The sequence below is a fragment of the Labeo rohita genome, chromosome 8 (assembly GCF_022985175.1).
Source record: "Labeo rohita strain BAU-BD-2019 chromosome 8, IGBB_LRoh.1.0, whole genome shotgun sequence".
Classification (NCBI taxonomy): Eukaryota; Metazoa; Chordata; class Actinopteri; order Cypriniformes; family Cyprinidae; genus Labeo; species Labeo rohita.
Window position 1 is genome coordinate 1,995,279 of NC_066876.1, and position 24,692 is coordinate 2,019,970.

At 41.6% G+C, this 24,692-nt stretch overlaps 1 protein-coding gene across 9 annotated transcripts in view; it reads left to right on the top strand.

Moving 5' to 3' along the window:
• Window positions 1–24,692, top strand: part of magi1a (membrane associated guanylate kinase, WW and PDZ domain containing 1a) — a 65,070-nt gene that overhangs the window by 29,669 nt on the left and 10,709 nt on the right. For 3 of the 9 annotated variants that reach the window (XR_007828304.1, XM_051117750.1, XM_051117744.1), the window contains exons 3-20: window positions 389–508; window positions 2,333–2,509; window positions 5,627–5,858; window positions 6,093–6,175; window positions 7,114–7,152; window positions 7,821–7,878; window positions 8,214–8,317; window positions 8,569–8,688; window positions 8,778–8,963; window positions 10,020–10,655; window positions 13,738–13,772; window positions 16,877–17,138; window positions 19,708–19,799; window positions 20,041–20,233; window positions 21,346–21,657; window positions 21,969–22,172; window positions 23,646–23,733; window positions 23,873–23,924. Coding sequence is in view for 8 of the 9 variants with exons in the window: in XM_051117750.1 (XP_050973707.1) it covers window positions 389–508; window positions 2,333–2,509; window positions 5,627–5,858; window positions 6,093–6,175; window positions 7,114–7,152; window positions 7,821–7,878; window positions 8,214–8,317; window positions 8,569–8,688; window positions 8,778–8,963; window positions 10,020–10,655; window positions 13,738–13,772; window positions 16,877–17,138; window positions 19,708–19,799; window positions 20,041–20,233; window positions 21,346–21,657; window positions 21,969–22,172; window positions 23,646–23,733; window positions 23,873–23,924 (2,993 nt within the window). In the remaining variant the exon portion in view is untranslated. The remainder of the gene's footprint in view (window positions 1–388; window positions 509–2,332; window positions 2,510–5,626; window positions 5,859–6,092; window positions 6,176–7,113; window positions 7,153–7,820; window positions 7,879–8,213; window positions 8,318–8,568; window positions 8,689–8,777; window positions 8,964–10,019; window positions 10,656–13,737; window positions 13,773–16,876; window positions 17,139–19,707; window positions 19,800–20,040; window positions 20,234–21,345; window positions 21,658–21,968; window positions 22,173–23,645; window positions 23,734–23,872; window positions 23,925–24,692) is intronic. The other 6 variants (XM_051117751.1, XM_051117746.1, XM_051117745.1 and 3 more) reach the window with 5 other exon arrangements.

Genomic DNA, 24,692 nt, shown 5'->3' on the forward strand with positions numbered 1-24,692 from the left:
GTGTTTTTTTTTCATGCTGGAGGTCAGACTCGATCAGGACGGTGGGAACCAGAGCCGTCTGTGAGCTGTCAGTCTATTAGAGCGGTTTATGAAGAGAAGAGCAGTGGTTTTATCTGTGGTAGCGTGACTGTCTGTCCGTCTGCACTGCTACGGAGGGGTATAGGGTCACTCTGAGCAGAAGCTGGTGTGTTTCCACACTCCCTCCAGTGTCCAGAACACACACACACACACAGTCGTCCATAGATATAAGTAATAAGAAACAACATATTGTGAGACTTTGCAAACTCTCCTTTACCAGTGCTGATCCCTGGCCTGCTGTGGTCTGTACAGATGACCAGGGTGAAAAGTTGAGTTTGGAAATTTGACCCTCCACATGTTTCTCTTGCAGGTACGACCCGTCCTCCTCGTGACAGAGAGCTTCATGGTGTGGACTACAACTTCCTGTCTGTGGAGGATTTCCTGGAGCTGGAACGGAGTGGAGGACTGCTAGAGATCGGCACGTATGATGGTACGTCAGTCATGGTCCCATCACACAGCAGCCTTATAGGGGTCATCAGATGCAAAGTTCACTTTTTCATGTTGTTTGAACATTAATGTGTGTTGTCAGTGTATGTACAGATCTACCCTATAATGATAAAAATCCATGCAGTGGTTTTTAATTAATCTGTAAAAAATAATATCCCCTTTTTCAAATCGAGGCGTTCTCAGATGCCTGAGGCCGCTCCCACGATAGTTGATTGACATGAGCGTCTTAGAACCAGAACAGGATGATTTTTGCAGAGCTGATTTTGGCAAGGTAAAAAGGGTGTTTTACACAACCAATGAGAATTTTTAACCAAAGTATATTATAGATTTTTTATTAAGACCCTAAAGAATCATATCAACTTGTGGAAAATGGGCATCCGATGACCCCTCTGTGGAATGACTGTGATAAAACCATAGCACGAGCCCGAAGATAGCATTAGCATGGTAGCATAGCCAAAAAACTAAACAAAAGAATCACATTGATTCATATTCTCTGGAACGCTGCACACTCACACGCAAAGCCCTTCTGAAGAGCCTTGTTGAGCTGCGGATGATTGGCAGCTGTCAGTCTTGGGTTTCCACTGCTCTGCACGTTTTCTATGTCTTTTATTTCACGCACCTGATTCAGATCAGCAGCTTGTCAGGAGGAAATCCACGAACTGAACCAAGAGCGTCAGATGAGAGAGACGTACAAAATGTGCAGAGCAGTGGAACCCCAGGACTGGAACCAGTGTAGTAAAAGACAGAGAAATACTTTACCTTATGAATGACAAAACAGTGATATTCAGAAGTCACTTGCCATCTTTGTATGACTGAGCTTTTTTTTAACAAGTATGAAATATGTGCATGTGTACACTCCTTCGCTGATGTTTGTGTGCGTATGTGTGCAAGGAGTACTTACAAATCACAGAGAACAAAATGAAACCATTATAATGTAAAATAGAATTAGTAATAATTGCATTAAAAAGGGACATCGGGTGCCTGTTTTCCACAAGTCGTTATGATTCTTTAGCGTCTTCACGAAATGTGTGTAACATACTTTGGTTAAAATTTCTCAATGGTTGTGTAAAGCAACACAGCCACTATTTTTGGTCCCTGTGTGTTTAAATGATAATGAGCTAATGCTCACCCCACCCCTTTCTTCCGTGGGGCGTGTCCACACGAGACATGTGAAAATATCCGTATAGGCTCAGAGGTGGTCGTTTTCACATATCTAGCTACTGTCTTTGTAGAAAGTGGCTGCAGATGAAATGGCACATAACAAACTGGCTGTGTGTTTTCTTTTCAATCTTCCTGAGCTGGCAGACACGCCAGAAAACCAAACTGCATGCAAATAAAGTTAAATAAGTAAAAAATTCATCCGATGTCCCCTTTAAATGAATGTGATGAGAGCATATGAATTGAATCCCATTTATTATACAACTATGAATTCAATATTTTTTCAAGCTGCCTTCAGTACATTGATATTGTATATATGTAAGCTGTAGTTTATGGCTGTTAGTTTTGTGTGCTGATGGATTTAAACTATTTTACAGCAGTTTACAGTCTCTGACCAAACCTACAGAAATGTCTTTGTACTTCTGCAGAAGTCCTACAACACTCTCTAGCGTCACTTTTAGAGCAAAGCTCACATTTGCCTCTGCTGTGTTTTTCTGCATTGAGCTGAGCGTGTGTGTGTGTGTGTGTGTGTGTGTGTGTGTGTGTTTCTGTGTGTGTGTGTTACAAATCTCTCTCTCCCTCTCTTTCTCTGCGATGCTTTCTGTCCCTCTTTCTTTTCAAGCATGTTAATGGGTTCCTGGTTGCCTAGGTAACTATTATGGGACACCCAAGCCACCCATCCAGCCTCTCAGTAGGACAGTGATTACCCATGATGCTTTGCGAGACAGTTGCACTGGTTCCCAGAAGTCCTGTGATCGCATGCAGCATGCGGGAGTAGAGCGTACGGCGCTGCAGGAGGATGCAGACATGAACAACACGTTTACAGGTGAGTGTGTGTGTGTGCGCTGATGAAGCACTCGTCGTCTTTGTGTGAAAGTCTGCCGGCTGGAGTGTGTGTGTGTGTGTGTGTGTGTGTGTGTGTGAATGATCAGATCACGTGCTGAGATCAGGCGGGCTTATTTCAGTGTGTGTGAGAGAGAGAGCGAGAGAGAGCGCATTATGACTAGAGTTTGAGTTTGTAACTGAATTAACTATTTTCTCTACTGTTGGTAAATATTGCATATTATCCATGAAGTAATATTTGTGGGTAAATTGCACTTTATTTTTAGCTGTGTGTATTTAAAAAAATAAAAAATTTTAAATGTAAAGTATATAGTAGCTGTTTCATAAACAAAATAAGCTATGAGAGGATGTGTTATATTGTAATATATTTGGTTAAACTGTGACATACATATTCTGTGTATTCACACAATATGGAGTGACGTATTAGTTTTAGGTGGGTAAAATATGAAGAACACAATGATGTTTTATGGACCAAACTGATGAACTGTGAAGCATCTAGTTTGACATGACAAGCAAATGTTAACAGCTGGTACAAAGCGTCTGCACATTAATTTCAGTAGGTATATCAAAGTAGGTGTTTGACATCTGCTGGCATGATGGCATGTGTTTTCACATGACCGGTCTGCAGCTGTTTGTTTTTAATAGACTCTTTGCTGAGCTCTACCACCGTGATGACTGACTGCTGCTCATCACAAACACTTTACTCGAGGTGTCGCGAAGTGAGCGGAGCTTTTTCACTTTATTCACCTCATAACAAACTGAGCAGAGTGACACACACTCGCACAGGGCATTTTGGGACATATACAGAATGTCCTAAAGGAACCAACTGGATTCAACATTTTCTGAGAGCAGTCGAGATTTGTGCTAAAAAGTGGTAGGATGGTATTTGAGTACATTTTTATGTGCCATTAAATTTACAGATGGCATTTCAGTTCCGCAGTAAAGTGATGAAACGCTTAAGACTGAATCAGTTCAAAACAGTCAGATAACAGAGAACAGCCTCACTGATGTACAGTAATACAGCTACTGTAAACACAGCTCTTACTGTCTGTGAAAGTACAGTTCAGTAAATAATATGTTACTGTGTATGAATAATATGTTAATAACATTTGTCTCAAATGTAGGGCTGTTTTGAAGTGCTTTGTCAGCAGCATTTTTTTGATTTAAAAAAAAAGTTGCACACAGATCCTCTATAGACCTGCAAAAATAAATAAAACAGAATAGTAAGATCTTGACTGACAGTGTGCCAGCAGTTTCTAAACACTGTTGCTCAGTAACACAGTTAGGGCTGGTTTAGTGGACCTCTACAGATCGAAAGGCTGTAAGTTGTGCGTGTTTCGTCTTTGGCTAATGTCTTTTATAAAGACACTGAATGCTGCTAGTTGTATATTAGCATTCTGCTGAGCTCTCCGTCTCAGCTGCAGTCCCGGACAACAGACCAGTATGAGCCGGCCTTTGAAAGTGTAGATGAACACGACTGTAGGTGAATTCACTAACTGCACTGCTGCCACCAACAAAACACATGAAGATCAGCTGATTTTAAATGTTCATTCAGTACTGAACAGTCAAATAGTTAAGTCTAATTAAAGATATGGCCTGTTTTACACAGTGTTTGTGTGTGTGCTGTGTATTTTTACATTTGAGCAAGATGCTGACATCACGCTGTCCTGAATCACTTTGAATTTAAAGCAAAATTAACTTTGGTGTTGTTTTTGAGTGTAATTATGTGTCTGCATAATTATGTGTACACAAACACCCTATTGTGGTGAAAATCCAGCCGCTCCATTTGTTGTTTTCCCCATTAATCAAAAACAGTGTTTCAAAATGAGTGTTCAGGAATGCACTCCAGTGTGATGTCACATTGAACAGGCCCCGCCCATGGCTGATCGCTGCCTTATTAGCTTAGCTCCTCCGCTGAGTGATCTCTGCACAGCTACAGAAGCTATAAATGTACAGAAGTTACTCAGTCAAGAGCAGTGAGTAATTTTCTGTTTGTTTGATTGATTGAAATGAACATAATAGACAGCAGTGGGTACTGTACATGACATACCCATGTGATTTCTTTTTCCAGCTGTTTACATTCACAGACACAACCCATTGTGTTTTTGACAACCTTGTGTGTATCTGACAGTTAAAGCACAATACGACATGAAAGAGTATTCTGCCATCTGTCTGTGCGTTCGCTTTGGTGTGGTGCGCTCAGATATGGCTTTAAAACAATACAAATAATAATACACTAAAATAATACACTTCTGTGACTTCTGTGAGCACTGCAGGGTCACCTGAGTGTGACTGCAATAGACATGACAATTAAAACCAAAGAGGTGTTTTTTTTTTGGTAGAGAATCTGAGACATGAGCTGTAAAGGCACAGGAGCAGCAGCTTGTTTGTATTTTATCCTTGTTTGTCATGAACAGTTAAACTGCCCGCTGTTCTTCAGAAAAATCCTTCAGCTCCCACAGATTCTTTGGTTTTCCAGCATTTTTATGTATTTGTACCCTTCACAACAATGACTGTATGATTTTGAGATCCATCTTTTCACACTGAGGACAACTGAGGGACTCGTATGCAACTATTACAGAAGGTTCAAACACTCACTGATGCTCCAGAAGAAAAAACAATGCATTAAGAGGCGGGGGTGAACACTTTTGAACAGAATGAGGATGTGTACATTTTTCTTATTTTGCCTAAATATCATATTCTTTCATTTAGTACTGCCCTTCAGAAGCGACAGAAGATAATTACATGTTTCCCAGAAGACAAAAGAAATAAGTTAAATTTACCTTGATCTTCAAATTCAGAATGTTTTTACCCCCAGCTCTCAATGCATGGTTTTTCCTTTTGAAGCATCAGTAAGTGTTTGAATCTTCTGTAATAGTTGCATATGATTCCCTCGTTTGTCCTCAGTGTGAAAGGATGGATCTCAAACTCATACAGTCTTTGTTGTAATGTTTACCAATATTTGTATGTATAATGTATCACACTGTTTGCTTAGCAACACGCTAACGCCAAAGGCCGAGTCTTGTGTATGAGCTCTGTGTGCATGTGTTTGTGACTGTTCTCTTGTGTCTTCTCCCACTTTCTCCTGTATTTTACCCAGAATTCTTAGCTCGTAGTCTCTTCCCCTCTCCCCTGTTGTGCACAGGAGACTCCAGCCGGCCGGACGTGCACGGCGTGGTGCGAGACAATGCCCCCACCTATGTGCTGAACAACATGGCCGCGTCGCCGCCGTCCAAACACCCGGGCCTTCCTCCGGACGAGGACCCGCTGGGACCGCTGCCGGACAACTGGGAGATGGCCTACACCGAGAACGGAGAGATATACTTCATAGAGTACGAGCCGTGCACCACACCCCTCACACTGAATGAGAGCTCGAGCCATACACTGACACAGAATACTGTGGTATTATCATGGTACAAGAGCAATCACACACACTGAACACATGCATTAGAGCTGCTGGTGTACTGTCACATTCATGATCATGCCGTACACGATCACGCTTCAAAAATCTGTTACTGACAGTTTCATTACCTCAGTAATAATGCCAGTGCTGCTGTTGTTTATAGCCACAACACAAAGACGACCTCATGGATGGACCCTCGATGTCAGGACAAACAGCCCAAACCTCTGGAGGACTGTGACGATGATGGTAAGACACACAAAAACACACACACACACACACACACACACCACGGATACCATAACACATCTGGAGCGCTCTGTTCAAATATCCTCTCATGCCTATAAAGTCATGTTATTTAGCTGGGTGTTCAGTGCTGCTTCACACAGGTCTGTTGTGTGTTCACTACACGGGTGACACGCTTTAATTCACACACACTTATCCATAGGGAGTGGCTCTCAAGCAGGGGTCCGGGGCCCACTAGAGGGCCTCAAGATGACCTAAAATTATGTCAAATGAGACAGAACAGCCATTAAAATAAGCTAAAACTATTAATAATCAAAAATTTCCTTATTATAGTAACCAAACTGTTTTTCAGGATTCCCAAACCTGGATATATGAGGGAATTTTAAACGTGTGATTTCTAGAGCTGAATTTTAAACTCCTAAAATTATATAAAGTAATTATTTTATTGAGTAGAAGTTAAACGTTACAAACAGTAAATCACAAACAGCTGGAAAAGTGATAGGGTCTTTCAGATAATGTTGAGGACAGCAGGAGTCGAATATGTTTGAGCATTGCAGTCATAAGGTAACATCAGTGTCAGAATTGTTCATCAGAAACCCGGGCCGATCGCTGAAGATGTGCCTGAAGGCTGCAGGCTGTTATAGCAGCATGTCTCTGACCAGCAGAGGGCGTCCTTCATCAGCAGTGTTCATCTGCTGCCCACACACTCTGCGTTACTGCCGGCAGGGACATCAGAACCTGAATATTATGAGGGAGAAATATGTCTAAACAAGCCTGAAATGGAGACACATCACATGTTCAAAATATACAAACAAACAAATATTCAAGTTAAATGTACCTGGAAGGCACGCTGATCTTGAGAACTGTAATTGTTCTTCTGTTGTTATTCATCAGATATTCACACTTGTCTGTTCTGTCTTGTCTGTGTTTCTCTCTTGGAGAAGAGGGTGTACATACGGAAGAGCTGGACAATGATCTCGGTACGTCTCTCTTCCCACCTGTGACAGTCTGATTATGTAAAACACTGTTAGCATAACTGTGTGTGTGTCTTTGTTTTCAGCAGTAGGATGTCACTTACCAATTCTTTAGTGCTCAGATATTTTGTGTGTGTGTGAGAGAGAGTGTGAATGCAATGCTCCTAAAAGCCGCTTTTCAAACTAACAAAAAATCTGACAGTGCTGTGTGATTCTGTTCAACTTTGAGTTTCATGCATAAATAGTGATGTGAAATATACAGTGCCGTCATGTAACTAAATGTCTTATTGCTGTTTATCTTTTTGGACTTTCATTCAAAATAGTCCGAAAAATCTAACTTTTAATTAAAGTGAAATAAACGTACGCTCTGACCCTTGACCTCTTGATTCTGACCAGGCGTTTACTCATATTTCTGTAGCTCAATTACAGCATCACAGCAGATCAAGCTTAACCATGCGATAATACTGCAATATGCAGTGTTTCAACACTGTATTTTTAAAAATCCTTGTCCAGTACTCAATAAAAACAGAAAAACGAATGGAAATGTTGGTGAGAGTGTGGGCAGTCGTTTTCACAACACTTACTAAACTCTTGACAGCACATTGCATGCAGCGTCTATGATTTCTTTGCTCAATGCCTCTTGATTTGTGTGTTTGTTGGTTTGCGTGTGTCAGAACTGCCTCCTGGCTGGGAGAAGATCGATGACCCGGTGTATGGAGTCTATTATGTTGAGTAAGTGGAAGATCCCTCAGTTAGTTCACTAAATGACTTCAGAACTGATGAAAATCCCAGTGTTTTATGTGTGTGAATGTAATGCCTGGACTTTATTCTGTCTATCAACTTGATCTATTTGGGCCTTGTGCATATTTTGGAAAACAATTACAGAAGGAATTATTCAGCAACAAAACACACTGGATCCTGGCCACATTTCAGACTGCATCATGCATTGTGTGGTTTCGTATAGAGAAGGGAGTCAGATTGATTGTCCAAGCATTTATTGGAGTCAACAGATCTTGGATCTGTCTGAGCGTGATGATTCTGACTGACTGTGTGTGTCTGTGTCTCAGTCATATTAACCGTAAGACGCAGTATGAGAACCCCGTTCTGGAGGCCCGACGGCAGAAACAGCTGGACGCGCAGCAGTCACCGGAGGGCGGACGCTACATCAGAGGTGCGGCTCACTTCAGCCTGATCGTTTAACCAATTAGAGCACATCCAAACACTTACTGATGCTTAATACCAAAGACTAAACATACTGACATATGCTAGTATGTATTTCCATAGTACAGTGAGCATTGAGTAAGAAATTGTAATACTGAATTGACACATACAATGTAAGAAAATCACTGTTGTGTTATCAAACTGCTCTTATCCTATTTTTGTGGCAGTCTAATGTTTCTTTCTGTTGTCTGTTTGTGTCAGAATGGATAGAGGAGCACTCATCTGCCGGAGCTGCGATCGGCTCTTACGTGCCCAGTCATCTGGAGACGTACAGAGACCCTCAGAACAGTCCGTCGGCCCCTCAGGCCCCAGGCCCCAAGCGTGAGACTTCACTCACTTTTATTCCCATAAGCATTTCCAGTGACAGAAGTGAATAATTAATAACTCAGTGTTTGTGTGTACGTGAGCAGGAGGAAAGCCATTCTTTACCCGTAATCCAGCCGAACTCAAGGGGACCTTCATAAGCACTAAGCTGCTGAAGAGCAGACGAGGCTTTGGCTTCACTGTAGTCGGCGGCGATGAACCGGACGAGTTCCTGCAGATCAAGAGTCTGGTGTTGGACGGACCGGCCGCTGTGGACGGAAAGATGGAAACAGGTCCGAACATCCTAACCAGACATGACACAACAATAGCTCTCTGTGTTCATCTGAGTTTGTGTCCTAATCAGACAGGACACGTGTTTCTTTAGCCCCACCCACACTGAAATCAAAGCACCATCCCCCTCTCACATATTAATGATCCAAAAGCATAGAGGGATTCACAAACACTGCATATCAAATGACAAAATCCACAAAGAGATTTGTCACATAGTTTTGCATTAAGAAATGCTGTTAGACATGCAAGTTGTGTATTTGCCATGAAGATAATAATTTTAGCTAATCATCTCTATGCAGTTTTTTACACCTCTTACCTCAGTAACTCATCCTGAGTGCTACCTGACGAGTAAAGGATTTGCACTGAAGTTTTTGCTAATTGGTTAATCGCTACAGGGAACTGGTTTAGAAGAACTGTTTGATAGTGATACGCCAAATTTCAGCAACTGAAAACATATTGTCAAAACAACAATTTCCAGTTTCTGCCCGAAGTAGTTTTGGAGGGCTGAAACTTATGTGAAGCGATCATCTCTTCTTCTTTACTACTAGTTATAGCAGCAAATACACATAAATGAACATCAGACGAAACAGAACAACTTACTGAAATAAATCATGAATCATGTGATTCAACCACCGAAAGACGTCTGTAAAACAGCTCTAGGTCAATGTCACGTAACATCACATTTACTTCAGAGAAGACACTCAGTTAAAAAAATAACTAGAGATGAACTCTTTTTTGACAGTTATATGCACTATAGTATGTCATGATGTTTTTACTTGACCTGTTATCTTCATTATTTGATGAATGTTTGAATAAATCTGTCATGAAAACAAGTTTTAATTACAACTGCCTTTAAATATTAAAATTTCATGTCAAAACAGTCGAACAGATGACATGACAGACTTCTTTGCAATTTAAATGTTTGTACAATGTGTTAATGATTACATACAGCCGAATGCATCCTGAATTCTTGGTTTCGGCCTCATCTCATCTCATCTGTTTGATGGTGAACGGCAGGTTACACGAGTGTGTCTCTTACAAACATTTGTGTCCTGCAGGTGACGTCATCGTCAGTGTGAATGACACCATCGTGCTGGGGTACACTCACGCTCAGGTGGTGAAGATATTCCAGTCCATCCCCATCGGCTCCATGGTCCAGCTGGAGCTGTGCCGCGGATACCCTCTGCCCTTTGACCCCGACGACCCCAACACCAGCCTGGTCACCTCAGTGGCCATTCTGGACAAAGAGCCCATCATAGTCAACAGTCAGGAGGGCTTCGAGCCCATCCCCGGCCTGCCAGTTCAGATGACGTCCGGCGGTGGCGGGACCGTCGAGCCCGTTCCGTACGGCCCCGCCGCGGACAGTGCTCTGATGGGTACGGCCGACAGCTGCCTCGCTTACGCCAGCGACGTGGTGACGCTGGCATCGTCCATAGCGACGCAGCCCGAACTGATCACGGTCCACATCGAAAAGGGCGACAAGGGCTTCGGGTTCACCATCGCAGACAGTCTGGTTGGCGGAGGGCAGAAGGTGAAGCAGATCGTGGATTACCCACGCTGTCGAGGACTGAAGGAGGGTGACATCCTGTTAGAAGTCAACAAGAGGAACGTGCAGGGCATGAGCCACAACCAGATCGTGGATCTCCTCAGCAAATGTCCACGAGGGAGCGAAGTTACTCTGCTGGTGCAAAGAGGTGAGTGCATGCATTTACACTCACGAAATCAGCGTTACCAACCAGCGTTCGCCTGCTTCACTACAATCAGGAACAAATGGCATCTAGTCGAAAACACAGCAGTTTTGTTCAATATAGTATTATTCACTAATAATAGCAAATAGCAAAAACTTGTTTGAAAATGTGACCGGTCTTGAGTACTGCAACACTAATGAGGGGTAGGTTTAGGTGTAGGGTTAGGGCAACCCGCGGCACTTTCATCCCTCTGCGGTGGCCCCCTCTAACATTGGTGTAGCCTACAATACATAGGGGACTTTTAATAAAACCTAAACTCTTCCCCTTCACTTTTTGACAGGCAAGTGTGTTGAGGTTTTCAAGGACCAATTTGAATAAATCTAGATTTAAATTAAAAGAGACAAGATAGTCACGTGGTTTTGGATACATTTTATTCTTACATCCACATCCAAAACGATGTGAACATCACGGAGTACTGAACACTTTCATTTGTTGTATGAATGAAACGCTCTCATGTGTTGTATGTTTCATTCATACTTGAAGCCGGAGGGCGTTCTTGTGCAGAAAGTCCAAAATGGCTCATATGATAGAAGTAACAGCCTAATAACTTTTGCCGTGCCAGAAAATCCCTAATATGGACAAAGGCCATCCCGCTATCGCAGTTGCTAAGCTGAATAACAAGCATAAATTTTAACTGATGAAACATAAAGACACAAAACGGTTGTGACAGTATTTGGTTATACAAGGCTGCCCCCAAACAAGTTGCTGTGCACCCCACTTTCCATCCTCTCCCCTCTTTGCTGAACGTGATTGATTTCGAAAGCGAAAGTGAAACCGATAAAACAGCGCACATAAGAAAGCGATTGCAGTTGCTGCAGCAACTGCATGTGATCACAGATTGCTTCCTACCCAAAACCCCCCATGCACAATGTGAGACACACAATGTGATTTATGCCTCCCCTAGAAATTCAAATACCCCCCTGATGGAGGTGCCTGCTCTGGGGTTATGTGTGTTTTAGAAATCTTTTATATGATACAGTGGTAATTGACATAGCATTAATTATAGTACAGAAGCTATAAAATATATGTAAATTAGACATACATAAATAAATATTATTAGGTCTATTATTATTATTATTATTACTACATTTGACATTTCTGTCCCCCTCATGATTGCTACTCCCCTGCCTTGTAACATAACTGAGTATAAAGCTATATGCCGTGTTATTTGTAGTTGGGGATCCAATATTTTGTGGCTCCACGTGAATTTTATTTGGTGGGAAAAGGGGCCAAAATGACTATTTTGACGTTGAAGGTCGCAAACCTTAAGGGGATAGAAAATGCAGTTTGTACAGTAGAAAAACCATTATGCCTATAGAATGAACCCATAATGATAGGAATGCACACACACACACACACACACACACGTTCAGCTGTGTGCAGTTACATGAATTTCTTGCCTTTCTTTGTTTCCATGACGATACTCAGATTATTTCTAGAGAGACTGAGAACAGACAGAATGCTGCTATAGAGCTGATATAGAGAGTGTCAGAAATCAGCTTGAGTATCTGTGCTTTTCTATCATTACGAGAGCATATTCTGTATCATATACAGCACACATGTTCTGTAGAAACCATCTTTAGTCCTTGCGTGCGTTCCTGACACAAAGTGAGTCAGCCTAATTACAATTCAGTAAGTAAAGGCTTGTTTGGCTCAAAATCTAATGCAACATATATCTGAACATATATCTATGAGAATACAATCCCAGAATGTATTGCAGCATGCTCAGTATAATAATAATAATAATAATAATTTCAAGCCAACTGATGAAGTGAGAGCAATGTTGATGATAAACATAACTCGTTCTGTGCTGAAAAGTGTTAAAATAGTTTATGTTTGTATTTTTATGCATATTAAGCTGTTCATCTTAATTGCAGTACAGAAGTAAGATGTTTTCTGTGCAGGATTCATTAACCGCTGTAGTGAAGTAACTAGAAGAATGACAAAGTAAACGTAAAAATCACTTTATTTATAATAATGACAATACATTGAAATAATATGAAGAAACTATAAATATGAGAAACGGCAGTTTGCAGCATCAAGCAGAATAATGGACTGTTGCAGTACAGCTAATAAAACTGGAAGTGACTGACACCAGGAGCCTTACATTCATATGTACAATAGCCACAACACTTACTCTAAAAATGAGGAGTGAAACCGTTGCTCAAGAACAATCACATCCATGAGTTCACACAGTTTTGTATAAGCTTTCATCAGCTTCAGTCTTATGAATCAGCGGTTTATGCTTCTGCTGAGGCCATCAGTCAGTGGAATTTCAACTTCATGTAGAGAAAAAAAAACATTAACATTTATTACCCAAATTCCAGATGGAGAACTACACCAGCCATGAATCCATTTTATGAATCCATTATAACCAATTTCTGGTTGTATTCTGCATCAAACAGACACTGATCTGACTGAAACTGACATTATTTCCTCATTATGTGACATAAAATCAACATTATAAATACAAATACTTGTCAATATTGTTTGTCGCAACACAAAAACAAACCTATGTCTGTATTATACAGGATTCTGGTAGATTTTGATGAATTCACAGATTTGGAGTGTTACTTGTAAGTCATGATAATAACATGGCAAGATTACTGATTGTGGACTAAAGCATGAAAAATAAAAAGACATGTAAACTCCATGACAAAACTATCTGGGTAAAATATATGCATTTTAAACCATGAGAATTTCATGAATGCTGATTACACTGAGGTATATTGATTCTTAAGTGTAATTGTTATGTGATTTTCTACTATATGATAAAAGTGGTGTGTGTGTGTGTGTGCATCCATCAGAGACACACACTCTCACACACACACACACACTCACACACGGGTGGGTGGAGCAGGATCCTGAGCAGCAGCTGATGCACGAGCACACATCACAGCGCTCAGAAGGAGGGACGTGCGGCTCTGCTCAGGGCTGCATCTGATATGAGGAGTGAAGCTTAGAGCAGTGCGTGTGTTGTGTGACATGAGGGTGATGATATCTCTTTCTCTCTGCCGCTGTCTCACAGGAGTCCTGCAGCCCAAGAGAAGCCCCAAAGTGCTGGTAAGACAACTTCCCTTTCATTTCTCACCTCAGCACATACATATAGGCAAAGTTTGTTGCAATCAAACTGTTGCACATTTATTTTCATCTTTGTGACTCATCCGTGTATAACTGTTGCACTTGAAATGACAGACCTGACAGACCAATGAATGATTGCTTAGAAGAATTTACAACACCATAATTTCAAGGAATACATTTAAGATGTAAGTGATGTCGCATATGAATACTGTTTCCGGTTAAATGCTCAGTGGTAATGGGGTTGGGTGGAGAACCACCCAAATGATTGGGAAACAAAGTATTAAAGAACCATTTAAGTAGAAAAGTATAAATATAGGTAAAAAAATATCCATCCAATATTGTCTTGCTTTGTCATTTAGTGGTTGCTCCTTCACTCCACTCATGTCTCAGATGTGAACTTATTTAGTCACTCTTTTCATTTAGCCTTCCTGACAAAAAAACATTAATTGTGTCAGTAAGCAGTTAAAATGTGTATATATTGAACATATTACATAACATAAACACATTAAATAAAAGCAAGTCTTTATCTGTGGTGAAATCACTGTAACTAACTTGCTGTTAGTATTGAACAGAGAAGTGTGTTATTACTTTGTAGCCCATGGTGGATGATGAAACCAGTAAAAAAAAAAAAAAAAAACCCCTCAGACTTACAAGTGTATGGCCAGAGCACAAATGCTCATAACTGTTGATAAATTTGTCCATTGGCCATCCTGTTTCCTTTTTTTGTCAAACAACTACTTTTTAACTCCTGCTTGACCATTCAAACCATCGTTAGACCATGCATTCATGATGTTAAACCAGTCCGTTCTCTTACAACGCTTTAACAGATGACAGGAAGGTGTCAAAGTGAGCGTGAGGCTTTATCTGCACAACACTTCATCAGGTCGTCAGGTCTTGAAGCTACCTGGGCAGTTTTATATACTAGAAAATGGCTTAATTTATCATTATACCTCTATATTTTGGTACAAAATAAGAAACCAAGAGATACCACTGATATGAAATGTACCCAAATCAGCAAATTTCGGGATTGGCCATTTTGTATTTAGTTTTAAAATGTTATAAATACATGGTCATATCATTTACAGCTTGGTACAGTATGTGTCATCAGCACCATGCTCTGAATGTAGGTTTGGGTATAACACACATTTCCAAAGCAGGACATTGCTATTTACATTCACATCAAAAACCTACTTTTTCAGTCTCCTTTCACACCATGCTCTAACCAGATGCAATGCCACACACAATAAAAGGTATCTTTTCCATGTTAATATGAGTTTTTGTTTTAACCAGCGACAACGTCAACATACAAAATCTATTTTAGAAACAAGAGTTAGTTTGTATTTTCTGCACCGTCAAGGCTGAAACAACAACATACAAACTATGACAGTGATAATCTCAGGCACTAATTATGTGCTTTATTCAATGTTAAAAGTGTCTAATGTGAGTTTGAATATCATTTTACATGACATTTATAGCCATACTGAAAGATCAAAGAATGGCTTTTGAGTAAACTCTTTGCACAGTGTGTGTAATAGTGGCTGAATGAGTGTTTTGTGCTTGAATTGTAGGCACACACTCAGCGTATCGACTGTGTGTTACTCCTCTCTATCCATTATTTCCGTGAACTGTCTATTTTTAGGCCTGGCCTCTTTTTTTGTTCTTTTCTCATTCCATCCCTTCTCTTGCACCAAATTCCATTTTCTTTCCTTTTATTTCTCTCTTCATGTATTATTCTTTCTTTCTAGGTCAAACCCAGTCATGTTTGATATTTTGTTCAGTGTCATAATCTCTCAATGCCACATATATCGATCAGGCCGATTAATCTGCGATACTACTTATTGAGTACTTATTGAGTTCATTGTCAGCGATGCTCGATTAATAGAAATTTGTCTGTTCCCAAAATTTACCATCGCTTTGTCAGTGGATGGTGTACATTTACCACTGCTTTACACTCGTCCCACAGGTTTGACAACAGACGCTGTGTTTGTCCACCGTGACTCAGTCAGACTAGAAAACAAAAAGCGTGAATGAGATTCTCCTGTCTGTGAACAAATTTCTGGTCTGTTTCTCATACTAACATGTCATATGGCTTCAGAAGACTTTGTTTAAAGGGGTCATCGGATGCCCATTTTCCACAAGTTGATATGATTCTTTAGGGTCTTAATGAAAAGTCTATAATATACTTTGGTTAAAAATTCTCAATGGTTTTGTAAAACAACACCCTTTTTACCTTGTCAAAATGAGCTCTGCAAAAATGATCCCACTCCACTTCCATGGAGTGAAGTGCTGCTCTGAGAGATTTACTTTAGCCACGTTTAGCGCGTTTAGCCGTGAAACTTGCTAACTAGCACGTGATTAGGAATGGTGATTACAAAGATTCATAAAAAAAACACCTTATACTCACTTCTGCTGTAAGTGAAGCTGGATCATGAATGATTTTCGCAAACATAGACGGATATATGTAGATCGGGAGGCGCATTCCCTTCACAAACAAACGTAATCCACTGCATCTTCAGCAGCTCAGATGTCGGGAGTAAATGACAACCACTATGTTCATTATTACATCCAGCAACACAACACCTCAATCACTCAATCAGAGATATTCTTGTCTAACTTACATCCCTGCTCCGACATTGAAACAATGCAGGTCGAACTGCTACAGCTGATCTGAGGTAAAACGCTCATGTCAATCAACTATCGGTGATGCTAATGTGACGCCACACCGACAGGCATCTGAGAATGGGTCGATTTGAAAAAGGGAATATTATTTTTACAGATTAATTAAAAGCCACTGCATGGATTTTTATCATTATAGGGTAGATTTGTACATACACTGACAACACACATTAATGTTCAAACAACATGAAAAAGTGAAGTTTGCATCTGATGACCCCTTTAAACTACTTCATTGTAGTGCTGGAAGGTGTTTGTCTTCAGCAGTATTGCAGGGTCCAGTCTTGGACGTCTCCTCAGAAAACAAACAATCATGCTCGTTTGAAACGACGTGAGAGTGGGTAAATTATGACAAGTGATTTCTAGGTCAACTAGTCCTGCGGAGTGAACCTTTGAATGTCTGTGTCTCTCAGCAGCTGGAAAGGAAGGACAGTCAGGGCAGCTCTCAGCACAGCATATGCAGTCACCGCAGCACACACACCAACTCGCCCGGCCGCCCGGAGCCCATCGTGCCCGCCGACACGCTGGGCGCCCCTCCGCCCGTGCCGCCTCCTCCCACCCAGCCGCTGCCCGTCCTGCCCCCCTTTGACGGCCCCTCAGCCAATGGGACGCTCCAGAAGAAACCGGACCCCTTCAAGATCTGGGCGCAGTCCAGGAGCATGTACGAGAGCCGTGGTGAGTAGCCCGCCTTTCGTTTCTACTAATCTTGCTAGTGCGCAGCCCTGCTTTCGTTTAAGCAAATACTATATGTTACAACACTCACTTCAATTCAGTTTGATTGTTCTTAGGAGCCAGGTTTCTTTGCCGGTAACACTTATCGTTAACCGTATTCATCGTTTTGAACTAGAAGCTGATCCTGTACTATTAGATTCAATTGAAAGTCTCACAAGAGCTGAAGACTTGGCACTGCCAAATGAATTATGCCAAAATAACAATATAACCTATTTTAACATTTAAAATTTAGCTGATGCATTTCTCCAAAGCAACTTACAAAAGAGGAACATCAAGTAATTTGTCAAAAAGCCTAGAAAAATCATAGAATGCAATTGCAGGTTTAACAGATAGCTAGATCAGTGCTGGTTGGTGTTAGCATTGATTGGTTTACAGGAATAACAAGAAGCTCCATCTTCAGAAGGGTATGATGCAGATAATGCTCCTTCGTCTGTGCAGACAGAGATTCGGGCTGTCAGATGCAGTGGTGTCATCAGCTGTGAAATGACAGATAGAGCTGCATATCATCTGCACAGCGGTGTTAGGAGGAGCCGTGTGCCTTTATGATCATGCCCAGAGAGGTTGTGTGAAACCCTGAAAGATCTGCCAGTGAGGTCTGCCTGAAGCATCTGAAGATGTTCCTGTGATGCCCAAGGGTGAACATCTGGTGATTTTCAGTGTCAAAGACTGCAGACTGCAGGTCCAGTCCAATAAGCCCAAACGATTTGGAGTTGACTGTTACTAGCAGCAGTCTGCCACTTTTGAATCTAGACTAGTTGTTCTCAAGTAGGTTGTCCTCTGACAGAAAAGCAGAGAGCTGATTGGACTCAGATGTTTCAAGAGTTTTTGACAGACAAAAGAGAAACTGGTCTTTACTTTTCAACTGCTTTGAGATTGAGCGTTGGCTTTTTGAGCAGCGGGTTAGCCGAGCCAAACTGAATGCGGGGGGAAGTTTGTCAGTTGTGAGAGGGAGTATCGGGTCTAAGGACAGGTTGTAGGACTGCTGGCACAGAAAACACCGGATACCTCGTTCTTCATGAGCGGAGAGCAAAATAAGAAGAGTGGGATGTGCGTGGGTGGAGGTTGGCTGTGGGTATTTAGTTCAGAGAACTGATGGTTAAAATCTTATCAGTGAAGCAAGGCCATCCATAGTCTGAGAAGGTGGTCAGAGAAATTTAGGTACAAAATGACTGTCAGTGATACAGTTATGTATAAGGATGAGGTGCTGCAGATAGAAGAGTGTTGGAAATGAGCAAAGCACACCCCACCCAGCTGGGTAAGGAGTGTGGGATAGTAGAGAATGATAAAAAAAAAAAAAAAAAAAAAAAAAAAAGGGCTGTGTTGTCTGCTCTGTTTCAACCAAAGCCAAAACAACTGTTTGCTAGAAAGCTGTGTTGACAGCTGTCCCACAGTCCCTCAGTCAGAGTGAACGCGCTTCGGACTGTGGATGTATTTACATATTTACACTTACGCTTTGGTTAATGAACAGACATGAACTAATGGCATGTGGGAAAAGCAAGTGAACAGGAAAATGAAAGAAAAATGGAAAACTAGAACCTAGTTTTCTGTGGGCTTCCTGAAGCTCAAACGGACGAGTGTGGTGTTGGTAATGCCGTGGTCATGGGTTCGAATCCCACATGATTTGCATGACCTTGTGTTTCACAGTGTTTACATTTATAGTAAATCAGCATATACTTTTTTTTATTTAACATCGAGATACAGGAAAAAATATTTTACCATTGTGGGGGGGAAAAAAAAAATGGAAAAAAAAAATTGCATTGAAAACATGGCTGTTTTTTTAGTTTCTGTCACACAGTATTTATTATGTATGACCCATTCTCAGCGGTGACACATGGCTATGGAGTAATTTAAAAAGCAAGACTTGATGTAAGCACACGGCAGTCTGGTGCCCTGCAGGTGGCATAAGTGCATTAAACTGTAGCCCCAGCCTTCATTATGTCTGATGTGAAGGTTGTGCCAGTCTGATTTTAGGATGTACCTGTGTAGATGCCCATGTGCGCACAGGCGGTTTGGTGGCAGATTGTCGGGTGACTCCTGATGGCTCCGCTCATAGTGCCAATTCCCAGTCAGGCCTGTTAAATGCTCCACACGGAGCGAGCTTGGCAGATCCAGACCTTTGAAATGAACTGTGCGAACAGGCCAATTAAACGCTCCACGCTAGGCGTCTGTGGTTAACATTATGTTGTTCCCTGTGTGCTGAGGTGAACAATCTGCTCGTACTTACTGTTTGGCCGAGACTTTGTCTGACGGTCAGCACGGAAAGGGACGAGGCAGGGGAGCGTCATTAAACACCTTACCCGTCTGCTGTTTCTACCTAACACACATATGCAAATGAAGTACTAACAATAGCAGTAGAAACCTGGTGATGTCTGTACAACAGGTGTGTTCATTTTTGTATAAAGAATTTGTTGTTCGCAAAGCTGAGCTTAGTAAAAGCATATGTGCTTTTTTGACAGTAGAAGTCTCTGCAGTTATATTGCAAATAAACTGATTCATTAATTTATTTTTTCAGTGCCAGACTCTCAAGAACAAGACATTTTTCTCTGGAGGAAAGACACAGGCTTTGGCTTTCGGATCCTGGGGGGAAATGAACCAGGAGAACCGGTGAGTCGGATATCACACGTACAAATGGCATGCAGTATATATCAGTTTTTAGATACACATATATGTATTACATTGCACAGAGTACACAAATCTTGATAAAGTTCTGTCACGTGGAGCGTGTTAAGCGTGATATGAAGAACAGGGTCCAGGTATCAGAAAAACACGCCGAGGCAGTGATTTTTACATGAGCGGGCTTGTGTCACAGTGCTTACCAGTGTTCTTCACCTGACATGTATGGCAGATCTACATCGGGCACATCGTGAAGTATGGCTCAGCGGACGAGGATGGCCGTCTGCGCTCCGGAGATGAGCTCATCTGCGTCGATGGCACGGCGGTGGTGGGAAAGTCTCACCAGCTGGTGGTGCAGCTCATGCAGCAGGCGGCTAAACAGGGTCACGTCAACCTCACCGTCCGCCGTAAAACCGCTTACGGAGGTACAGTTTTTATCTCATTTTGTAGCTCGGTTTTGTTTAGCTGTAGTTTAGTAACAAATGTTTTTATTTAATTTCTGTTTGTGTTTAATTTCCACCACAACACTACAGAGCACGACAGCATAACATGCACATAACACAGCAACAAACCCAAGACCATCACCACCTGTGATGAGACTTGAAATGCTATGATGCATGTTCATATGGACACTAGTATTTAGACACATCGCAATCTAAGTCAATTACATTATTCGATGCACTGAATTTTTTAATTTGCAATTTAACAGACACAACTAAAACTCTGGAATTCTGGGAAAGCATACATTACCACAAGGTTGTGTGGCAATTTCATTGCCTCTTTAGAGTTAGGAAAGATCAAAAAGGTAATTACAAAAGAAGTGCACATACTTTAAATATGAACACTTTCATTACTGAAATGGTGAGAATGGATTACAAGAGTAATAGTGAGTGGGAGGTGTTTAGAAGAACGAGAAAAAAGAGGACAAAATCGCAAACTTTTGAAATGGGTGGCAGCAACAGGTGTGCAATCAAATGTTAAAACATGTTTTTTTACATATTTAAACCATATAGTGTTAAACCATATACTATAGACAGGATAATTAAAGGGGACATAACACACACACAGCTCATGTTAATCTTGAGTACCTACGGAGTAGAACTGCACCCTTCATATCTCCAAAAAGTCTTTAGTTTTACCAGATTTATAAAGGAAAGATAACAGCCTTACGATTCTCTCTGAAAACAGCAGAGCTCTTGGAAGCGTGCCGTGGGCGAAGCTAAAAAGTCATGAGCACTGGCGCGCCGACTGCTAACAAAACACAGAAATTTGATGCAGTTTCACTGCAGATCCGAATCATGACCGGGATCCTTTATCCCTGGGAACGCTCTATCCTTCAGTATCAAACGATGTGCAAATCCAGCGTCGAACTGGGCCTTGTTTGTAAAACATTTGTCACCAAAATGAAGGGAACAATCAAACACACTTGCGAAACTCGGTCATACATATAACTGCATGCATGAGCAGTCATGCAGATGTATTTTTACAGGCGTCCCATGACAAATGTAGCTCATATATGTCTGGTGTGTTTGTGTAGTGTACAAGGGTGAGGTGGACGTGCCGCCGTCTCCTGCATCCTCTCACCACAGCAGCACGCAGGCGCCGTCGCTGACGGAGGAGAAGCGCACGCCGCAGGGCAGCCAGAACTCGCTCAACACCGTCAGCTCGGGCTCTGGCAGCACAAGCGGCATCGGCAGCGGCGGAGGTGGCGGCAGCGGCAGCACCGTGGTGGCCATGGCTCCCGCCGTCCTGCAGCCCTACGACGTGGAGATCCAGCGTGGCGAGAACGAGGGCTTCGGCTTCGTGATCGTGTCGTCCGTCTCACGGCCGGATGCCGCCACTACCTTCGGTGAGATGTTTGTGTGAATGTTTACCTGTGTGTGTGTGTGCACAGGTGTCATCACCAGATCTGAGATACGGAGATAACCGTGGAGTGGAGCACATTCAGATCATGACATCATAAATATGATCAGATATCATTTATGACTGATTTGATTTCTGGTGTTTAGATTTTTTCATTGATGCTTCGCAGGTTGAATTTTTATATTTTGGTGTCTGAAAATAAGTCACTTATTTTTTCTTCTTCTCTCTGTCTCACTATTCTGTGTTCTTTTTTTCTCTCTCTTCTGCCTCTGGATTGTGATACACACACACACACAGCGGGAAACACGTGCGCAGCCATGCCTCATAAAATCGGCCGGATCATCGAGTGCAGTCCGGCTGACCGCTGTGGGAAGCTGAAGGTGGGCGATCGTATCCTGGCAGTCAACAGCTGCTCCATCACCAACAAATCGCACTCAGACATCGTCAACCTCATCAAAGAGGCCGGCAACACTGTCACGCTGCGCATCATACCCGGAGACGGTGAGTTTGTGTCTGACATTAACGCTGCAGCGGTATCTCACATTGAGATCTCCACTGGGACTTTCGTTTCTTTCTTTCTGCTCTGTTCCTGTGTGGATTTGCTTGCTTGTTTTGGGACATTATCAGACTGCATGGTTTTACAGATGGCCTCATGTCCTCCTCAAGCTCTCTTTGCTATAGCGTGGAACTCGTAGGTATGATGGCAATTCAGAGTTATGATGGGCAAGTGTGCTGAAGCATCGAAACATGTTGTTGAATCAAGAAGTACTGTCATGTCAATCTCATCGTCTGTGCAGCGGTGCAGGACTGCTGTTCTGAGTACGGGAAGCAGCATTTTTACGGCTTGATAAATATAAGCACATAGCTTCGTGTGCTCGTCGTCTCCTAATTGGATCAATAGATCAATAGTCAAGTGCTTATGACTGCTTTTTAAAGCAAGAAGGATTGCTAGTATGTGTGTCTTGAAACAGCAGGAAACTGTCCGTCGGTAACTCTGTCTGTGATTTCATTATGATTGAAACAAATGCTGTTCATGTTAGCGTAGCTGCTGACCCGTTTATTAATCCCCATGAAGCAAAAGCGCTTAAGAACAGGATGGTGATATGAGATTGTGTGGTTCATGGCAGCTTTTAAAGCTGCGGTTCATTCCAGGTACCACCTTAAATCAAGTCAAATCAGTAAAATCAGATTTGTGAATTCAGAGCCGTTTAGTCTCTGTTAAAGCTTCGTCTGTGTGGTTATGAATATGGTGCGGTAGCTGAATCCAGTCCAAACAGAGCCATTTTCATTTCCAATTCATCCATTCCAGTAAAACTCAACATGATGATGATTGTGTGAGTATCAGCAGCAGTAACTCTCCCTGCAGGATGTGGTGTATTTTCCCACTCCATCATAGGAAAACACAATAGATAATAAGAGACAGTAGAGGAGTGGAAGATGGGGCAGCGCTCAACCGAAGCTTTGTGTGTGCAAGCAGATCTGTAGATGTAATTCTTTCTCCCAAATTTTATATGAATTGGCCACAAGGTGGAGCTGTGATGAATGAATTAACTGTTTTGCTCATATTTGAGGTGGCTTCTGGCCTAAAATCTGAATCTGGAGATTATACAGTTTACCAGTAAATCCTAACGCTGGCATTCCCAGCAGACTGACGGTCTGGAAGTGTCTCTAATTTAACAGTGTTGATGGGACTCCAGGATCAGGGATGGAAACACTATTTTAGACACGACTAATAAAAATAATTAAATGTCGGCCTAATATATACATAAAAATGTGGCACACTTGAAGAGTGGAATCTGAAAACCCATCAAATTTTAGATTCTGAAGCTTTGTAGCATTACAAATACCCTAACCTACATCCTTGGAGCCTGATGAACACCACTTGTAGCTGCGTTTCATGCATTTTCTCTACTTTCTGATTTAGCAGTGCTTTTAAAACAGTGCAACTGCCTTTGTTTCTTTCTGACCGAACAGAGACGTCAAATGCATCACTGCTGACCAACGCAGAGAAGATTGCCACCATCACCACTACACACACACCTCAGAGCAACACAGAGCCCAGGTGAAACACACACACAAACACTTCACTAGTATGTGTAGAACATGTGTATGTATGTATGTATGTATGCACTGATTTAGTATTGATGCTAAAATAAAACTAAAAGGTTATTAGTAGCCTGACTTTGTTTCTGTTCATCCAGCAGGAATAACAAATCCAAACAAACTCTGACCCAACCAGCAATCTACAGTCAGGTGAGAGGCTCCATACATTACAGCAGAAAACAGGACCGGTTTGATTGTGCTTCAGTCTGTGCCGAGCAGTGATACACACAGTATGTTGTGGAGTCTTTCTTAAACTGGGATACAAGTGTTTTCAGGGATCAGGACTACTCTTACTAGGAGATTACTAGTTGGTTTGTAACTTTTTTCTTTTGTACCATCTGATCTTAAAACTGAGCGTATTCCTGAAGTATTCAGAGCCCCCTTAAAAAAAAAAAAAAAAAAAAAAAAAAAAAAAACATTTTGCAGCTTTATGCTAAAATGCCTAAAATGATTATTTTTTCACACCAGTCTTCACTCCATACTTCATAAGGACAAAACAAAACACAGATTTGCTTATTTATTAAAAACAGGCAAAAACAAAACAAAACATTGAAATAACTTGTGTTTAACCCTACACTGAAAAACATACTGTAAGTAACATGCTCCAGTGATCGCACCAAAATACTATAGAACCCATTATAATCAGTGCTGCGACAGTAAACTGGTGCCTCGTTCTGTTTATGACGTACTGACACAAAGTTCACATGATTTGCAGTGGTCTCTTTGTCGCGTCCAGTGCAGACCGACTGTTTCTAAACAGCAAAAGTGTCCATCTGATCACAATGCTGTCTAAGAAAAACATCTTAAATATTAAAGATATATCGTAAAAAGAGAATTTTAAAGTATTTTTTACACGTCTCTCAAAAAAAACCTGTTTTATTTTGTTCATGTGTTCTTATTGTGGTACCTGAACCTGAT